Genomic DNA, 20,197 nt, shown 5'->3' with positions numbered 1-20,197 from the left:
AAACCTAAGCTGAGTTAGAAACTATTTATCACCTGAGGCAGAAAAAGGAAGCAGCATTCTGTATAGCCAAAAGCAGAAGAGGACAAGAAGACCAACCGTCAAAGAAAAAAGGTTTGGAAGAATTTCACATAGCTAGGAGTATCCAGGAAACTGTGGAAGAGTTGGTCGTGGTATGGTAAGTGTTACAGCGCAAGGTAGAGACTGGCTGATCACTCCTTAATTAAACATATAAGACTTGTAAGCATCCAGACAAAAGTCCCTAAAGAGAAGACAATCCTTGCTAGAAAAGCTAGAAATGGAAATAATATCCCGCAAGACAAATATTTTTTGCAGAAGTAGTGAATTTTTTTGATGAATACACTTGAAAAAAATCAAATGTCATATGCATGCATGTATATACACATGAATTCACACATACTTCTATAAACCTGTATCTTTAATATACATTTTATTATGTACATGTGTACAAAGCATACATTTACAYTGACCCTGTAGCTCTTTAAAAGGGCCAATTTCATGGAGCTGGAATAATTATAAATAAAAACCAGTCAGCAGAAAAAAAAATTCAGTAGAAAAACACGAATGATAACCAGGAAATATTTCACAATATATTCCGCACACAAGATAAAAAGCTACACTGATTCAAAAATCAATCCAGTTTAGGAATGAAATTAGAGAGCAACAGTAAATGAGAAGCAAAAAAAATGGGAAGTGACTAGCAGCAACTATAAATAAGGAATTGTAGAAAACTGCAATAGGAAAAAAAAAATGCAAGGAGAGAGTCACAAACAGCTAAGACCTCAAGAAGGTAGTATTTAAAAACGTATAGAACAAAAATTTTTCCCAAACTCACAATTACTATAGCAAAATGACAAAATTGTCTAAGATAATCAGAAAACACTAATGCTCTATTCCGTATCAAGGCAAAGTGACACAAAGTACTTCTATCATCCAACGACACATTTCTTTTCATTTCAGCACAAGTTAATGACAATGCCAGATGATAGGAGGATTAACATTTTTGAATCTGCAGTCCACATATATTACATCCAAAAGTTCTAAGAGAAGAGGTTTCTAAGTCTTAGAGTACTATGCAGATTTCAGGAAGAAATAAAATACAAAAGAGGACTTTCAACTTTATCAAAGAGCAGTAAGCGAAAAATACTTGCAGGTTATGATCAGTAATCAGTTGGACCTGAGCTTTATCATGATAGCATGATAAAGGCTAAAAGATAAATGCAAGTCTTAAATACAGGACAAAATGGCTGAAGAGAAAGCTCTATGTGCAGGTAAAAGAGAATATATTTGTCAGATACAAATGCTAGATCATTTATCCGCATATAAGTAAGTTTGTCTGTATACTACAACTAAAACCAAATGTACAGAACAATCAGAGCCTACGATGATTTGTACCTGCTGAGGATATGGTCTACAAAATATAAGTGGATATATGTCTGCCAAATATAAAGAACAGCGAAGAGAGTCAGATTTTATTCTACAACACATAAAATAGTTAACTGAGGACCCATCTGACATTATTTTGAGCTCTCAGTTATGATTCTGCAGCCTCCTGTGTTATCACACTGAAATGACTCATGAACATAGAATAAACAAAACACAGTAAGTGTGTGCATTCTGTACAGAAGTTCTGACAATATTTCAAGAATCTGAAACACACTGGAATATTTACTCCATATGCTATATATATTTTTCCAAATATACCAAAAAGTCTTCTTACTAGATATCTGTGGGGGGGGGGACCTGTTTTTATAAAATGTTATTAATCTTTCACCTGATTTCTTAGAYGTTTGCTGTTTTGATCCTTGACTGAATTGTGATTGACTCAATGAAAGCTTGCTTTTACTGCTACTGGAACACAAATCTGTCTTTTGGCTTGTCTTCTGAGGGTCTAATTTTACTCTCTTAGTTTGGATTGCTTCTGTTTCAGTAAACTGTGAGAGCACATCACTCTTTGCATTTCTTTCTTCTTTGTTTTTTTCAGTGCCTTCTGTTCCAGTTATTTCAGCAAACATCCCTTCATCTGTTGGTTAAACAAAAGAACTTGGAATATCTTATGGTACAACACTCAGTAATTTCAGAAATAGCACTTGATATTAAAAATCACTGTCAAAACGACTATCTAGTTTCAATTAAAATATCCCTGCAGTAACTCATTCAATCATCTGAAAATATTTTAAATATAATAAATATTTTATCCACTCTTCACTGCATATTAATTTGTTGAGACTGAATTAGAGAGTTCAAAGATTCTTTGTGAAAATACGGCCATTATTTTTCTTCAATATTTAAATATTAAAGTATTAAGAATTTCATTCTAAATAATGTAATGAATATTATGGTTGCATTTTGGTAAGTACAAGTGGACTTGCATGCAGAACAGCCCCCAAAATACAAAGCAAAAAGTAGTTCATCAGGCATAGTAGACCATACCACAACCCTTCCCACGTTTTTATCATTTATTTATGGTGACACACATACTCTAGAGATCCACAGTTCTATTTTATATATATATATAAACTTTACAGAATGCTCACAACAAACTCCTAAACTAATTATTTTCAAACAAAACAAGGCACCTGTTTTCTGTGAGGTTTCCTGCTCTGTATTTTGCATCATCTGAGAATAATAAAGAGATTTCTTGTCTGCATTAATACTGAAATGCAAATCTGTTTTTTGGTTGGTCTCCTGAAGATTCTGTTTCTTTCTCTGAAGTGCTTCCTTTTCATGGAGTTGTAAAGCTGTAGACCTGATCTCTGAATTGCTAGCATTTTCAGCTGTCTCAGTGAGAAATCTTTTAGCATTTTCTTCTGCATTAAGCAGGACTCTCCTTCCCTCCTCTGGTGGTTGAGCTTTACCTTCAATAGAGCTTAGCACCCCACTGCTACGTTTTAGGGGACTTTTGGAAACACTTTCTCCATTGGTAGCTGCTAAAACTTCATGTGGTAACAGTGCTTCTGTATTTGTTTGAAGTGCTTGTTCAGTACAATTGGTTCCCTCTTCAGACATATTTGTATAAATATTTTGCACCTCGTTTGTAACAGTCTGTTGCAATATATCTCTGCTGTCTGAATCAGTAACATTTGCACATGCTGATTCTGACTCATTTATCTGTAAAGAAATCTCTTGCAACAGGGGCAAGGAGAATTTTAAACTTAAAGCCTCTCCATTAATTTTGTTTCCATCAACATCAGATTTAACTTGATGTGTCAAGTTTTTCAAAGAAATAATTTGTTCTGAAGATATCCTCATATCAGTATTTAGATTCTTGTCAGTCAAGCTGTCTTTGCTACTCTGCTTAAGACTATGTTGATCACTATCATAACTCTTGATTTCCTGTTGTAACTTTGAAAGTGACAAACTGTGAAATGAAGTCAAAGAAAGTATTGGCTGAGAATCACGTTCTGTTAAATCAGTAGTCTGAGAATGCCTCACAGACATTTTTTCCACAGGTGCTGATGATGTGGGGCAATGCAAACTGGTCTCCTCCTCCCCTGTGATGACAGAAGTTGCTGCGCTTCCACCGATTCTTTTTTCTTCTGTAAACAGATTTCCGTTGTTACCACTATTGAATCCATGTTCCTGTAGCATTTCTGTCTGATTTGGCAAGCTCAATTTTCCTTCAATATCAATTGTGCTCCAGTAATTATGATCAGAAACATCAACACTGAAGCCCATTTCATTCGGTCCAACATCAGAGAAAACTGCTTTCTGTACTGTAATTGTTCCTTGGTTTGTAGAGGGACATAAAGAAGACACATATGTCTCATGTTTACTACTTTTCTGAGTAATTTTACTCTCAACAGCAGCCTTTGCCATATCAATAACAGATTTCTTTGTCTGTTTTGAATCTGAATTTGTATTTTTCAAATTTTCTTCATTCACTCTTCTGCCTTCCAAATCCTGAAGAACTTTATTTTTTGTATATGTCACCAAATCTGTTTTTCTGCTTTGTTCATTTTTAGCAAAGCCTTCCTTTGATGTTTTAGTATAGTCATGTTGAATTGTGCCATCTGGGTTTAATTCTGTCTACAAAATAACATATATAATTCATTTCACTTTGTGATAAACTGCTTTATTATATATTGAAAAAAAAGTTCTATTATAAAATTAGCTGATTTCCTCTGCTAGTGCAGCTTTTTTAAGACAGCAGGAGAGAGAAATTAAAGAACTGACAAGCATACATGTAAAAATTAATGGATGAAATCAAAATATTATTGAAGTGCTTTACATTTTTATTTATTTCTGAAAATTAATCTGATTTTAGTTTGACATTCCGTCTTTAAAAAATCAAATCTACTTCATTACTGTGGTCATATACTAGAGTTGCAATTGCACATTTCTGGGAAAATCTCTCTGCAATGATCTTAGCAAATTATAAAGAAGGGAAAATAACACAGTAAAAATAGGAATAACTAATTCTTGACAATTTTGCAACAAAACTGCTCTAATGGCAGATGATTACCTAGAATGCTCCTATTGATTACTTTGTATTTAGAGATAGAGCACAAACACAGCAACAAGTAACACATTTGTTTGAAATCCTCAGTTATACAGCTATCAGTAATATATTTTTCCAGTTAAGTGTTTGTAACGCTTCCTATTTGGAGAATGTTCTTTGTCAACAAATTAATGTTTTAAAGTGTAATTTAAGAGTAGACACCATGGAAGCTGTTGTAGCACAACATTTCTAAGGATATTGTCGGTAATAACTGACTAACAGGGACATTTATCATAGGAAAAATCACCTGTGAGCTGCATTACGTGTTTCTATTATTACTGGTTATCAGCGTACAAAGTGGAGAAAATKGGAGGGAGCAAATATGGCTTTAGACTTTTGTGAATGCCAAAAGTTGCTGTGCTGATACAAACAAGGTGCAGCTAAGTGACTAACCGTGGTGCCTCACCTTCCTGTGAAGCACCAGTTTCCACATCTTGGTGAGGTCTCACAGCAGACCTGTGCAACCCCAGTGCAAGGTAAAGGCTCCCTTACCCTTTCCTGTAGAAACTTGCCACAAACAAATTATTGCACAGAGGCAAGAAGCAGCTATTCTACTACTACACTGTAGGCAACAGCTCACAGCTTTAGTCAGGTTTCTGCAAGTACACAATGTACCATGCTTGTCGTAAATTATCTCTGCAGCACTTGCAAAAGCTCAACAGCGCACCACAGCCTGAGAGCCAGCTGATTGCCTCTGTCTTGCATCTTCATGAGGCTGCAGCTTTACGAGTAGGCATCAGCAACTCTCTGCCTAAGAATCCGCACAACGTTGAGTATCACCTTGCTTCAGCCCCTGCTGAGTGGGTATTAAGCATTTAGTATGTTGCATGCTATTTTTGAAACACATTTCAAAAATACTCTTCTGCTTTAGTTTACTGAAGACTCCTAAAAAGCCCATAACAGTTCAATATCAAATTAACAATTAACATCAGAGGATTCCCTGTAAAGATGTACCTGGTGCAGGTTTGTATCATCTAAGCTTTGAGCACTTAACATATTCTCTGCATCTTCTCCAGCTGAAAAAAAAAAAGAAAAGGAAAAAAGAAAAAAAGAAAGAAAAGAGAAAACAAAAAAAGAAAGAAAGGAAAAAAAAGACAGAAAGAAACTAGTGTTGACAAAGGATCAAAATTTTTGCTGTATATATATATTTGATCTTTTTTCCAGAATCCTGTGTGAATAGTACCTACCACATGTAGCTAGCTGGAAAAAAATAGCAAGCCCTAGGGGTTTTATTACAATGCAAAACATATAAACATATAAAATACATATTAAAATCTTGGGGCTTGATCTTCATTTTAGAAGGGATCTTGCACAAACAAGGAGAGGAAGGAGTAAAATATGACTTTATGCTTCCAAATTCTTCAGAAGATTAGTGACCTGGGCAATTCTTTTTGAAATTTAGAGCAGCTACTACATTTTTCTACCTTGTAATAGGCTTCCCTGTTCCCATGGAGACTTTTCTGAAGCCTGCAATGGGTGAAACAATAACCTAGCTTGTATCTTTTGCTGTATCACATACTTGGCTGGGGAAAGGAACAGAGTAGTTACAAGCCAGGTTACCACTATACTCCTCAGTATCCCTTTAAAGCCTTACTAGTGACTTGTTTTAGCCTTCCAACTACCCTCTTTTCATGCTGATAAAATGGCATAACAAGAACAGAGCAACTACCAAGATCTGACCCTACATCTCAATATACTCAAGCCACACAAGTCTATGCATTTAGTTCTGCCCAACATGTTCTTAAATCTAAACTGGCCACACCACATACTGCAAAAATCTGGCTCTTCATCCTTTGTTATTTTGTACCCCAACATGAATCCTAACCCCAGCCCTAAGGCAAACCCAGTAACCCACACTGGAGCCAGCCTTAAATTTAACAGGCATTTCACACTATGGCAACTCTTCCTCTGCCACTTCGGGGAATTCCACATGCCAGCTGTTAACTCTGTGATTGATCTTAGTTCAGCAGACCCTGCCAGTCTTCATTCTAAATCAAACTAAATGGCCTCATTGTCAAGCACTGAGTAGGCCAAATCCTAATCCAAACTATAATCTTGAACATAGTTTTAGCTTACCAATCTCTGATGTTAACTTTGACTCACGTTTAAAGCCAGAAACTGCTGCTCACTCCTTACAGCCCTGACTCAACTTATCCTGGGAATTCCTTCCAGATTTAACCATACCACAACCCACATGGGCTTATCAGTGTTCAATAGATCTAATTCTACCTCTAATCAAGGCTTCTTAGTAGCTTTGTGGCACCTCTCTCTATCAGTCCAGCCTCTAACCAAGTGGCCCCTTCTCAATCTTCACAGCTTAACTCATAACACTGTACGAGATCCAACTTTAACCTTACCCATATATGTTTGCTTACCTATCCCTTGTAAACTCAGCCTTTACCTTAGTTCATCTAAACTAACACTACCCCTAAGCAGTTAAAGTTTAGCAGCTCCTAAAATCTAGATCTAATCCTAGCCAAATGCCCTTGCAGGTTCCGTTTTTAAACCTAATCTGATGGTTTCTTCTAAACCCAACCTTCGTGCCAGTTTAGAGCAAAATCCTATCCCTAGCTCTAAGCCACATCATGCCCCATCTTAAATTTAAATAGACCATATCTATTGTGCTTCACATCTTCACCTCAAATTTAAAGGTAGAAAAAGAAAAAGCTGGACACCACTGCCTTACATAATTTGCCAATGTGCACAAATTGTACTGGTTAAGGAGCGCTCACTGGAACTCAGGCATCACAGAGTGAAATCCATGCAATTATTAGTTGCAAGGAAGGAAATATAGTGAAACAGACTTTTTTAAATTCTCCATTTAATAGTGATGACTATGTTGAAAGGGTTAATTCCTACCTGATATCTCTTCTGAATCTCTTCTGGATTTTGCTATATAGCTTTTAAGTAGTTTCTTCATAGATTGGTCAGACGCTTCTTCTATTGCGCACCTCCCCATCTCATCTTTTAATAAAGGATCAGCTCCATACCAAAGTAATAACTCTGCCAACTAAAAAAATAGTTTTTTCAGATTGTTTCTAGTCTAATCATATTTTTCATAATCCTTCCTTATACAGGCTTCTCTCTGATGTACTCAACAACATGAACTACTAAGAAGAAATCTAAGGCTTGTCCCAAATAATCCCTCCCTATACCAGGTAATACATCCCAAGCATTCCCCTAGATGCATCATTCTCCTAACATCTTATTATTTTCATTGTTATAAACTGGTTCCAGTGATTAACATGATGCCATTCTTAAGCCAAGGTCTCAGAAAATAAAGGATATGATTCATCTTCCCTAAGCTCTTAATTGGTGGAAAATAACCAGCGATTTTAGGGTATGAGTCAGTTTACCTATTTAAGATGCCTACCTCAGGAGAAAATAAATCGTGCTCTAGGTGTGCCTATTTCTTTCTTGTGACTACAAATGCACATTTGGTCAGATGAAACCYGTCTAGAGAGTCTTACTGACATGATTTCTTTACAAAATGTAAAGCCTAACCCACTGCTATTCAAAAAGATGATTATTTTAGCAAAACATTTCATCTACCTTTGTAGAATACTTTAAGTCATGGAAAATTTAAAATCTGATGATTTCCTTTCTGAGGCCAATCCTGCCATTTGGTTCCTAAACTAGAGTGGTTTTACTTGTACCTCTGCCTTTCTCTCTCTTCAGCATCTACTGCCATTTCAGAGTGGGCTTGATTCACATCCTTCATCTTGCATTAAAAATCCCTCATTATTTCTAACCAATCTGTCACTGACAGGATCACTACTGAAGTTCTTTTTCCATTCATACATACTCCTAATAGCAGAGCAAGTAAGAAAGGGTTTGATATACAGCAAAAAACCCTTGTCCTGTATCCGCAGATTCTTTCAACTAGAAATGTTGAGAACTCTTCTTCCCTAACGAGATCTTGAGCTACACATCACACTTCCATGCTCTCCCCTAACCCATACTATTAGAAAGTTTCATAGTCTTTCACATACTTACCACTTCTGTGAAAAAAAGAAAGTAATTTTGCCATGTTGCAGACAAGGAAAGGGATAGAGCAGTCAAAAAGTGCTCTTCCAATCTCTAACAATACCACACAAAAAACATAGCTTTGAAAGAGACAACTCCATGTATCAAAAGTGATATTACTAAATCACTATGATGCTCTGCCTGGGCTAATCAGAAGCAACAAAAAGCTAACTCCATCTAACTCCACGCAGCTAACTACTGCAGTGATACAACCATACTTCTTTCAAGCAAACATAGCCCCACCCTGCAGTACCATTCCCTATGGATATAGAAGCTCATGTAACTCTTAACACAGCTTTGTGTTGAATGATGTTTATCTTCCGCAAGTGAGAGAACAGTGTTTTTCCAACATTGTTCAAGTTGCTGACCCCTGAAAATAATTTATGAAGATGCAGATTCTTGCATGTCTATCCATGGACTTGGGTACTTCCAAGGATCTCTTAGAAATATTTCATGAACTCTCAAGCGTCTGCACTACACAAGCTGAAAACACTGAGGAGAAGAGAAGTCAAGCTCAGGTTTCTCAAGTCTCAGAGAAAAACATTAACCCTTGCTCTTTGCTCCAGGGAGACTTGAGGAGAAACAGATTAAGTCCTACCTCAGCTGAGAAACTGAGAGAGAGCAAATGTTTAGGGACAAAACTTACCACATCCCACAAAACATTTTAAAAACTCAGAAATGAGTAAGTATTAGGCAGTAAATGCACACTTTTAAAGAAGGAAATAGCAAGCAGCTAAACGGGACACGCAGTCTTCCTGCATACATCTTGGTCACATCAGGATCATGCACAGATAGGGAGAGGAAAAGTGTTGGAGTGAAAGAGGGTCCAGAATTCAGACACAGGCAATGAAGCCACAGCATTTGGCAATAAGAATTCTAATTAATTCACACTGACTATTCAGCTGACATTCTGTTTAAGACTATGTAAAATAAAAAGCTATGTTTTCATAATAGTCCATCTATATGTTACCACACAAAAAAAGTTTGTGCATGGCTGTGGCTGCACACCATACATGCACATTTACTAAAACATGAAAAAGAATTACTACAACTCCAGGAGAACGCTCAGGTCATATGATGATTCTGCAAAGTGAATATAAGATAAGCAAAACAACTAATATTAAACAGTAGTAACCTATTCCTCTGTATATCAGCCATTGTCCCTAACAGTTTGAAAGACAGTTAATTTCTTTTGCTATCAGACAAATCTTGTAAAGACCGTCACGTGATGGTCTGAACAGAAGATGGGCAGAAAGGACTTAAAATTGCCTAAATCTGCTCCTAATAGGAAAAGATCAGCCCACATGCAATAACACTACATGCCTTTCTGAACTACCAACAAGAACTTGTATACCTAAACCATAATTTGTGCTCAAATTAGAATATACCTTATAATGACCTTCTTTAACTGCATCATGTAATGGTGTTATTTGTTCACTTCCTCTAGCATTAACATCAGCTCCTGCTTTCAAAAGCTCATTTGCTATGCTATAAAAGCCTTCCACACTTGCTTCATGTAGAGCTGTCCAGCCTATGAAAGAGGAAAACAGGCAACTAAAACTTGTATTTCGTATTTAGATAAAATACTTTGTAGAAATTACCAAACAGACCATCCAAATGTGCCAGCAGGATTTCAGAGATATGCTAAAACACTAAAAATTGTTGGATTTTACTGTAATTTGAATGAAGAAATTTGTATTAAAAGCTACAAGGGTTGGAAGATCTCATTCTGTTGACAAAATTTGCACTTACTGAAGAATCAGGTGCTATTATAACAATATTGATTTTAGACTTGCTAGTTCTGTTGTGAAAGAAGAGAACAAAAATTATTCCACTCACAACTTAGTCATTTCTTCCTGAATAAAATGTATATGCTCTTCTAAGCACAAGATAATTTTTCATGATGTCCTTTTGTCTACTAGGTGATGGTGAAGAGGGTAAGTAAGAAAGGAGAAAATAAAGACCTGGAGCTATGTATATGACAACATACTTTTATCTTAGCAACACATATTGTCATTAAAAACAATAGGGCAGCATCTCCAAAAAATGTTTTTTTAAGACTATTCAAAAACAGTTGGAGTTTCCAAAGAAAGCAATGAAAAATCCTTACTGAAATTCCATACCCATTCCTAGCTCTATGGAAGGAATCTTACCTTGGGAATCAAGACATCATCATTATGACCTATAGAATGATTCTATCCTGAATCACAACTGAGGAAAAATAAAAGGTTGACTGTAAGCCTTTGAATTGGGCTTAGCACAGCCTTGCACCAGCTCTTTAAATAGTCATTATATGACAGTATTTTGTAGGGTGGGAAAGGTAAGTGCAAAAGACAGAGGACCTTCTAGTCCTATGTTCCAGCCCCAAACCACCATACCCTCCAGAAGACCATTCTGACGAACAACCTTCTTCTTCAACTATCTCCCATTACCGGAAGGTTGTCCAGGCCTAATCCACACACTAAATACAGATTTAAATCTAGATTTAAAAATAAGTTTAAATATAGATCCACTTATTAAATATAGATTGCTTATTAAGACTGTTCTGCTCTCATTAAGTCAAAATCTCTAATTTTGTCAAAAAGAGAAGCAAACTCCTGGTGCTCTCTTATTCACCAACCAACCTGCAATAATGCATGTATCTACAGAATTTGGTTCATTGTGGGCAAAGTGCGTTGCATCAGGTTGACCAAAAACTTTCTACTAGAAGGTGTTGCTCTCAATTGCTTGAAACGCAGCTGTTTTAACTATACTGTCTAATGCTGACACTGCTTCAATATGAGTATTTTTGATAGCATCATCTACAGAATATTTACTTTTATTTTATAATGCCTTACAACTATTTCATTAATAAATTCTAGTAACTTCACATTTTGGAACAAAAGCCTGAAATCTGGTAAGGAGAGGGGAAAGAAGTTTCACTTGGGTAAAGATGCCTATTTCTCTTCCATTAAATATTATCCTGTATCTGATACAATAATGAGCCTCTGAGAAACTGCAGCTAGCRTATGTTTAATAGATAACCACAGGAGTTTAGCAACATGATTCTCCAAGGACTCTGTGCATGCTCCAGACTGAGAAGCAGAATTTTCTTTGCAACTACTTTTTCAGCTCCCTCCAGACACTCTGAATCAATTCTCAGACTGAGAGCATGGAGATTCTCTCTCCATAATCCTTGTACTTATAATCAGGCAGTGAGAAGAAGAAAAAAATCAAACAAACATGAATTCAGTAAGATACTGAAGCAGAGCACTGAAGCAGATGAAAAGAAAGAAACTAACAAAAAATATGGATAATTACTGGTAGAGAGCATTAAAGGAAGACACAGGACACAGGGACAGAATATAACAATTTGAGTAGTAATTCCCAGCCTGCAAGATAAAAGCACATTTCAGAACAGCACAAGTCTAGCAACTCTACTTCTTTCTGAATACACCTTCCTCACTAGAAAAGAAAGAAGGAGGGTCAGGTCAGGCTCTCATCTCTTCAAGGAGTTCAGTTAAAGCATGTTTTATGCAGCTGTGCTCCTTTCACACCAAAAGACAGCAGCTAGAGTCTGTGGGAATGAAGAAGCAGCAGCCTGACAAAAGATGCAAAGGGAGAAAAAGGAAGTAGCAGTGAGGCCAAAATCTGGAAGCACTGCACTTCAGTGCACTTCCTCATAAAGCCTGCAGCTGAACCCACGACACCTTTTTCCATTGTCAGCAGATGGCTTTGAAACCGACAAACAGAATTTTTTTTCTCATTTACCTCAAGCATTCGGAGAGTCACTCTGCTAGCTCAAGCAGCAAAGTCCTAAGTTACAAAGTCTGAATCCTGCTGCTGACCAATCTGTAGGTCAGTATGTTCCAGAAGACAGAATTTCTAACTTAATTTTGGTCTGTTATGCACTATGCAATAACTAATTGCACCTCTTTTTCTGTTTCCACAGAATAGCTGTGAAGTTTTCAGTCACTGCATGAGGCAGATATGTTCTAGAAATGAACCAAAGTTTTCTACCGAGTGAGGCAGCTCAGTATCAACCAACTGATACTTCAGGGAAAGTTACTATCACATATGAAGCTAGATATGGTCAATTGTTTAAATGAAAATGTTCACAGCTGGCCATTGTTTGTCATTCATTTTTTGTGCCCATGATGAAACAAAATGCAAAATGTCAAGCACCCACAAATTAACTGAATCAAAGTAATTCTAAGCTATAAAGCTGTGTTTTCAAGATGTAAGCTGCAAAGTCAAACTGGAAAATCTAATTCTTGGAATCTCAAGTTGGCCACTGAAATGAAAAAACGAAAAAAAATATTCTGTGGAAAACAATTCATTGATTGCATAATTAAGGAACTATTTCCTGATGAGTATGCACAAGTAGCTGAATTAAGGCCAGGCAAACTTAATTTCAGCATTTCTTCTATTTTTGAGTATTTACTTTTTCAGGAAAATTTTCTTTTCTAATATTCTTTTATATATAGGGTCTATATATTTTCTCATGAACTGTTACCAAGTCAAACCAATAGAAATTCAACAATCTACTGACTAGTCAAAAAACTACAGTATCCCTCATTGCACAAAATTGTAATAGGTACATATATTACTTATATCTAGATACTAGTTTTGAAAATAGTAATTATATTTTAACTACAATTGCAACTTACCAGCATAATCCTGAGCATTTACATTTGCACCAGCTTTTATTATATTACATACAAGGTCTATATCTTCATTAGCAACAGCTTTATGCAGTAAGGTCTCACCAAAAATATTCTTTCTATTGATTCTTGAAAGTGAAATGGGGAAGATAGGATTTACAGAACTCCTAATAGAGGCTTCTTGTCCTGAAAAATAATTTAAAAGGTCTGTTGAACAGAAAATAAAATTTCCTGTCTTACTTTGGCTTTAGTTTGCATTTCAGTTAGTGAACAAGCTTTCTGAAGACAAAAAAAAAATGCTCATCCAGTTTAATGGAAATTAATATTTCAAAAGAGATGCTACCAATTAAATAATAATCCCATTCAATAAAACATGCATTTTACCATGAATTCCATAACAAGAATCTAACTAAAGTTCAGCACAGAGGAATAAGACTTTTTAAAATGTTTTAAATTTATTTTTTTGCTTTTTAATAACATTTTGCAAATTGTTTCCAATTGGTTAATAAAATTGCTATTGTAGGTTACAATTCATTACAAGATGAATATTTCAATAGCTAATTAGTTATTTAATAATTTCTCTTAAAACCATATTTATCAGCAATTCTTTTGTACTCATTTATGTTTTAAAGCCTTTGCCACATGAGCATAAAGGATTTACACTAGGATAGTGAATGAGATTAGCTCCCTCAGACTACCTTATCCCTTTGCTCCACCAGCAGCTCAGTTATTTGTGTAATGAGGGAAAAGCGAACAGTTGAGACAAAAACTTCATTAGCTTTCCCACTGAAAATTATCCCTGCTTGCGAGTCAGAGGCCTAAACATAAACACACATATGTATAACAAATATTGTTTTAATTATTAGTTTATTATGTTACAAAGCAAATTCTATCTCCCACTATGCAGCCATTATAGTTTTCAGTTTTGGTGAACTGATATCTGCCGTATAGATAAGCTGTCCCCTACTTTACCAGCAGAGTACCATCTCTTCATACGATAGAGAAGAGCATCTATACTACTGCCTCTTCTAGAAAATAGAGAGGGAGGGAGGGAAGGATGACCTGCAGGAAAGCACAGTGTATGGCCCAGGACTATGTTGATCTACCAGATAAAAATCTTGGGTTCAGAGGGACAATAGGCTATATTCACTGTTTTTCTCTACAATCAGTAGTAGCAGATGTAGCTCACTGGCTCTAAAACTCTACTGAGGTGGTAAGAATAGACATTTTGTTTTAACCACTATATTAAAAACACATAGTTCTATTAGAGCTGGAACTCACAAAGCCTCATGTCTCTACTGCTTTGTGCATCATGATAGACTATAAATTCAGATTAAATCATTCCCAGCCTTAACTGTTTGATCCTGTGCAGCTTTTTGGAAACCAGTTGGTATGGCTAAGCACCTTCTCAACTGAGCACATGAAAGGTCTTTCTCTGCAAGGTCTGACCTTGCAAGACCTTAGTCATCCATGATAACTACAGTCTCTGGTCAAAGCTAGTTGAAATCAGCCAAGCAGTTCAAGAAGGACAAAATCACATAGACAAAAATAGAACAAGGGGCAGTTTTATGTTATACTTAATCCAATTTAACTACACATTGTAACTTCATGAGGACTTATTCCCTGTCACCTTTACCCTACCTTCCCTGTGTCAGACTGTGCAAAACAAGTAGTGCTTGTCGATCTTGGGGCTGTGGTTTTTTGGTGAATTACCAAGCAAAGACGAATCATAGCCTCTTGATCAATAGATCTGATGCAAAATGAAGGTAACCTTGTTAGATTGGATTAACATGTAACTACCTCTACAAGCTCACTCTTTCTGTAGAAATCATGCTAAAAACACCAACAACTTGTTTTTCAAGTGGAAATTACTGAGTCAATTTGAAATACAAGACTGGTTAGTTATCCAACCTTAAATCTCATAAAAATGGTGCTTCCAAGAGAATAATGAAAACCCTGTAAGAGAGAAGGGTTGCTAAATAGTAGTAGAATTATTTATATTTTATAAGGTCTGTAACATAGCTGTTGCAGTTCAAATACTTCCAAACTTTGTAAGTTGTTTAAACAATTGTAGGTGCATTGATAACACCAAATAGAATGGGCTTAAAGAAAAAAACTTTTAAGATTCTTCTCTTAAAAAAAAGCTGGCTCTGGAGTGAGCAAATAAGTGAATTCTGTATTCTCCCACACACTTCCTGGGTGAGCCAGAGAATTTCTTTGCATGTCAGTTCCTCATCTTTAAAGGATGAAAAACAAGAATCTTTTTCTCTGACAAAGCATGTTGGAAGGAAGAATACTTCAAAGAGTGCATACTGACTGTAGCAGTGAAGGCCTTATATTTAAAACAGACAAAATAACAACAGGTATTTAAAATAGAACAACCTGCTTCGTATAAGTCAATTCTTGAGGATGGCATTGTCTTCAAAAAGATGTTGCACCAAGAATACTAGATCACAGAATCAGGATCTACATCTTCACTCTGTATGAACATATTTGTACCTTTGTTTTTCAGAATACACTGTAAATCTTTTATATATAGTATTATGTGATAAAAATAGCATCCTGAACAGTTTCTTATGGTTTGTAAAGAGTTTATGTACCCAAGTCAACTGTTATGTTGCTAATGCATATGTTTAAACAAGTGAAGGAAATTGTGTAAATTATCAGTAATTTTAACAATGAATGTTTACAGCATCTTTTTTAAATAAATACATGCCATAATATATTGGAAAGGCTATGAATTATATTTGATTGAGTACTTGCTCAAATAAAAAGAAAAGATAAATATCACAGAACATCTTACTAATTTTCTTTTTGATTCTTTCGCTTCTCCTTGTCTGTTCAGCTTTTCCATTCCCATTGAGAGTTACCATCCCTTGACATATGTTGGTTTCTAGATCCTGCTTTTCTTTAGAAGTAGACTTCTGAATTTTTCTGACAAGAGATTTGATTTAGAATCAACAAAAATATTATCTTCTCTATATACAGTAAATAGTAGTAGAGTAGGTTTACAGTAGAGCTAAAAATGTAAATATGTTTAATTTAAAAATGACATTTATAATAGCATGCAAATGTATTTGCTACTTTTGGTAGTACTGAAAAGAAGGTAAATCAAGGCAGAAACTGACTCTCAGATCTCTAAGATGTTAAAAGCTTTACCTTTTGATTATTTAAAATTATTAACATGAGGAATGAACAGTCTACATCAAATTTGTTACATTAACACAAAGAGGAATTTAAGAATATTATGCATGATTTTGTCATACTCAAAATCCTTAGCTTTGTTTCTTATTGTATTGCCATTGTGAGATATTCTTTGCTGAGTCTCTTGTAGTATTTGGTCACAACTGGAAACACCATCTCTACACTTTCTTGAAGAAGACTCTCTTAACTGCTTTGCTCTCCTTGATGTTGCTTTGGTAGTTCCTGCACACAAGTCAGTCTCCACTGAATGTGAACTTCTCTCCCCAGTGGGCTTTTCATGAGAGTTGGCATTCCAGTGATCTGAAACTACTTCTTTCTCTCTCTGCTGATCACCCACAAGCTATGACAAGAAAAGAAGTACTACAAGTAACCAGTAAACAAACTGTTAAAATAACAGCTGTATTAATTTAAAGGGCTTGAACTACATCATCTTATAAATTACATATTTGCTCACAGACAGTGGAAGAAAACACAGAGAATGGAGGGGTTACGTAAATGATAATTGGAATTCTACATAGATACCACAGACAGGTTTCCACAGAGAGAGGCACTTCTAAAGTAATGCCACATCATGTGGCACTGGGAGAATTAGCCAAGGGAAGTATGATACTCAGAATACTCAGAACAAAAATTGTTATCTGAAAGTTGTTTAGTTGGACATGTGAAATGACTTAACAGATTCATTTTATTTCCCAGTGGACATGAGTTCTAGTCCTAAAAAATTATGTGATGTTAAGATGCCTTAAGCTAGCCCATTTTATTCCAATCTTACACAAGTCTAGAAATGTGCACAGGGTCAGGAACAGTGTTCCGACAGTTTCAGTAATTCCTAGCTGTGAAGTTATTTCTAAAAACATACCATCTTGATCCCTGAGCTATCACCACCACAGATGAGATTTATCTCACTTACCTGCAGCCATCTAAAAGTGAGACATGTAGATGTCACTAAGCATCCTGGTTCTCCCTATTATCCCTATCAATGAAGAGGTACAGCCACTTTCACAGACTGACTCATCTTGTCCTAAGGCGTATTAAGGGGAGCCTAACTAGATGCTTATATATGTATACTTGATGCTTATCTCTAACAGTGAGAGGAATCCCATCCCAAGGATGAATTATCACAGGGTAGTTAACTCGAGTTACTCAAGTTAATTCTCTATTTTAGTCAACTGAATGTGAACATGTCGAGTATCACTCCAGTTGCTCTAATGGCCTGGGTGCACATGAGCTTATTATTCCCTTGAGTAGTGCTGAATGCTCTTACGGCACACTCTCAATACACATGAAACACTGGCACAATGCTACAAATTCTTTCTCAGTGATATGAGAAAGCTTGCCAGTGCTTCCTTGGGACATGGATGAAAATGAAGGGTTCACTGTTTTTTTTTGTTGTTGTTGTTGTTTGTTTGTTTGTTTGTTTTTAATTGAGGTATTCATTAGAGAGGATCCTGAAAGGGTGAACTGCATTCCTAGAAGTGGTCTCTCCTGGTCAATACATGATGTACACTAGCATGGCARCTGCAGGGAATCAAACATTTCAGTGTACAAAACTATCAATCCAGTACTCTCCATGATACTCTCCATGATAGCATTTGCTAAAGAAGGAGGCTAAGAGAAAGCAAAGAAAATATTTCAAAAAGAAAAAAGCCATTTGTTTTTATAAGGGACCATATATTACAACAGATGACCTATATAGCATCATCATTGCATCTATAAAACAATACAGGTGCTTCTCTTCTGAATACCTGTTTCACCATTCAGAATAAGGATACTGTGAAGAAGCAAGGGTGAAGAAAGACCAAGGAGAGGAACATACTGTCAGAACACAATTACTAATAAATTAACCTGGAGTTTTCCCTCATTAATCTGCCCTCATACCTTCTGTCTTCAGTAAGATATCAAAAAGCTAAAATAAATTATTAATCAAAAAGAGATTATGGATCCACATTCCCAGAGGACCCTGACTCACAATCTTAACAGTGAGTAAATCTACACATTAAGCTCCACAATCCGCGCTACAAATTTCAAAAATCTACACTTCACTGACACAAGCTTTACAAGTTACTATAGTTCTGAGAGAACAAGCTAGAGAGCTTTCAGCACCCTGAAATTAGCTACCTTTGCAGCACATTTTATTATATGTTGTGATATTCAGTTAATGTAACCAATAAAAGAGAGAATTACTTGATATTCTTTAGATGCTTTATGCCATTCTGTGAAAGAAATGTGGCTGTAAAACAACCTTAACTAGCTATAGCAGTTTATTGTTGATTTTGCAGCATGAGATTACGCAGAGATGAAGCAAAATAGAAGATCTGATTCCATATTTACATGGGATATATATTGCACTCCATAGCACAAACATGTTGGTCTTTCTCTTTCTTTCAGACAACCTGAACAGGAAGAGATTATAATGCTGCTTTCATGTCCCCCTCTAGATTTTTGCATTCATCTTGTTGAATTCAAATGACCTGTTGCAGATCATCTTTGCAGGACATGACATATGTTGTGAACAGCACAGGATAGGAGACAAAATAGAAGGAAGGATCACAGCTTGTATCCATACATACCAGCATCTTGGGGGAAGGACATAAACATGAAATCTTGTCTCAGTTTCTTCAGTAAGCCTCTCATAGGCAGAACTAAACAACATAGACACTCAACACTCCTAAACATACATGTAAATCTCTGTAAGTAATCTTGCTAGTCTATAGGGAAGACAGCTATAATTTCTTTTTGTAATACTTGTAAAGCATTTGTATGCTACAAATGACAGGAGCTATAGAAGCAGAAATACAGCATACTATAGTGTGGAAAAGTAAACAAAACAGAACAGGGTAGAAAATAGGTTGAAATCAGCTGGTTTATGCCAGTGTGCTATAATGGCATTTCAGAACAGAGTTTTGGCACTTTCTTTGGAGAAGATGTGAGACAAGGAAGATATACAGAGGGAACAGGAGTTTTAAAAATTCCCCTGCTGATTCTACGCATGACAGTCATTGATTAAAAACAAACAAAAAACTTAACTTTACTAGGATTTCCTATCTCAGCAAGCTCAGCCATTTTTATAAGAATGTATCAAAACAGAAAAACATTAGCGGACTTTTAAAACAAAACCATTGAAAAGCTATTAAACATGTAAATTATTGATACCAGTTTGTTCTTCAGTAGGACTTATATATCCAAATATTTGGACTATTCTGGAAGATATTATAAGATACACATAACCTTTCAACTACAAATGAGCATATGTACTTGCTCACTTGTTGTCCTTTACAAATTAGATCCTGTTATGGCTTTTATTTCTTCTACTTGAACTGTAGGAAGCTGAGGCTCAAATGTATTTGTTAGTTGTGTACAGTCATCATCTAGCTGGGGAATACTGGGTTCTGAATTTAACTGCTCTTCCTCAGTGCTAAGCTGCCACTTGTTTGGCAATCCAGGAGTGATAGGCTGTACTACACGTCTTGACAGGGAGTTCAGAGCTGTCACAAGCTCAACTGGCAGGGCATTGCTCTTCTCATCTGCTAATGTATCAATGGATAAGGCATGACCCTGACACTCTAACATGTCACGCAATGGGTTTATCATTCTAGGACTCTGAATCACTGAGAGGTTTCAACAAACCACTGATTTCAAATTCACCCATCACTATTCTCTGTTCAGAGAATAATTCCATTAAAATCTTCCCTAAGGATGTCAATGAGGGATCTGTATCTGTAAGGGAAAGTTCTTTTACTGTGTTATCTCTGTCAATAACAGTCATGCTCGTTCTCTGGCAATCTTCCAAAACACGTGGAAATTT

At 36.0% G+C, this 20,197-nt stretch overlaps 1 protein-coding gene across 1 annotated transcript in view; it reads right to left on the bottom strand.

The window, feature by feature from the left end:
* ANKRD31 (ankyrin repeat domain 31) overlaps nt 1-20,197 on the bottom strand; it is a 63,232-nt gene that overhangs the window by 29,976 nt on the left and 13,059 nt on the right. The window contains 10 exon segments of the mRNA XM_085322102.1: nt 1,793-1,922; nt 3,100-3,129; nt 5,474-5,535; nt 7,379-7,529; nt 9,934-10,076; nt 13,195-13,374; nt 15,992-16,122; nt 16,581-16,732; nt 19,648-19,987; nt 19,989-20,196. Coding sequence (XP_085178228.1) covers nt 1,793-1,922; nt 3,100-3,129; nt 5,474-5,535; nt 7,379-7,529; nt 9,934-10,076; nt 13,195-13,374; nt 15,992-16,122; nt 16,581-16,732; nt 19,648-19,987; nt 19,989-20,196 — 1,527 coding nt within the window.

This window comes from Rhea americana, unplaced genomic scaffold (assembly GCF_003343005.1).
Source record: "Rhea americana isolate MKP2758 unplaced genomic scaffold, rheAme1 scaffold_74, whole genome shotgun sequence".
Lineage (NCBI taxonomy): Eukaryota > Metazoa > Chordata > Aves > Rheiformes > Rheidae > Rhea > Rhea americana.
This window is presented reverse-complemented; position numbering and strand designations above follow the sequence as displayed.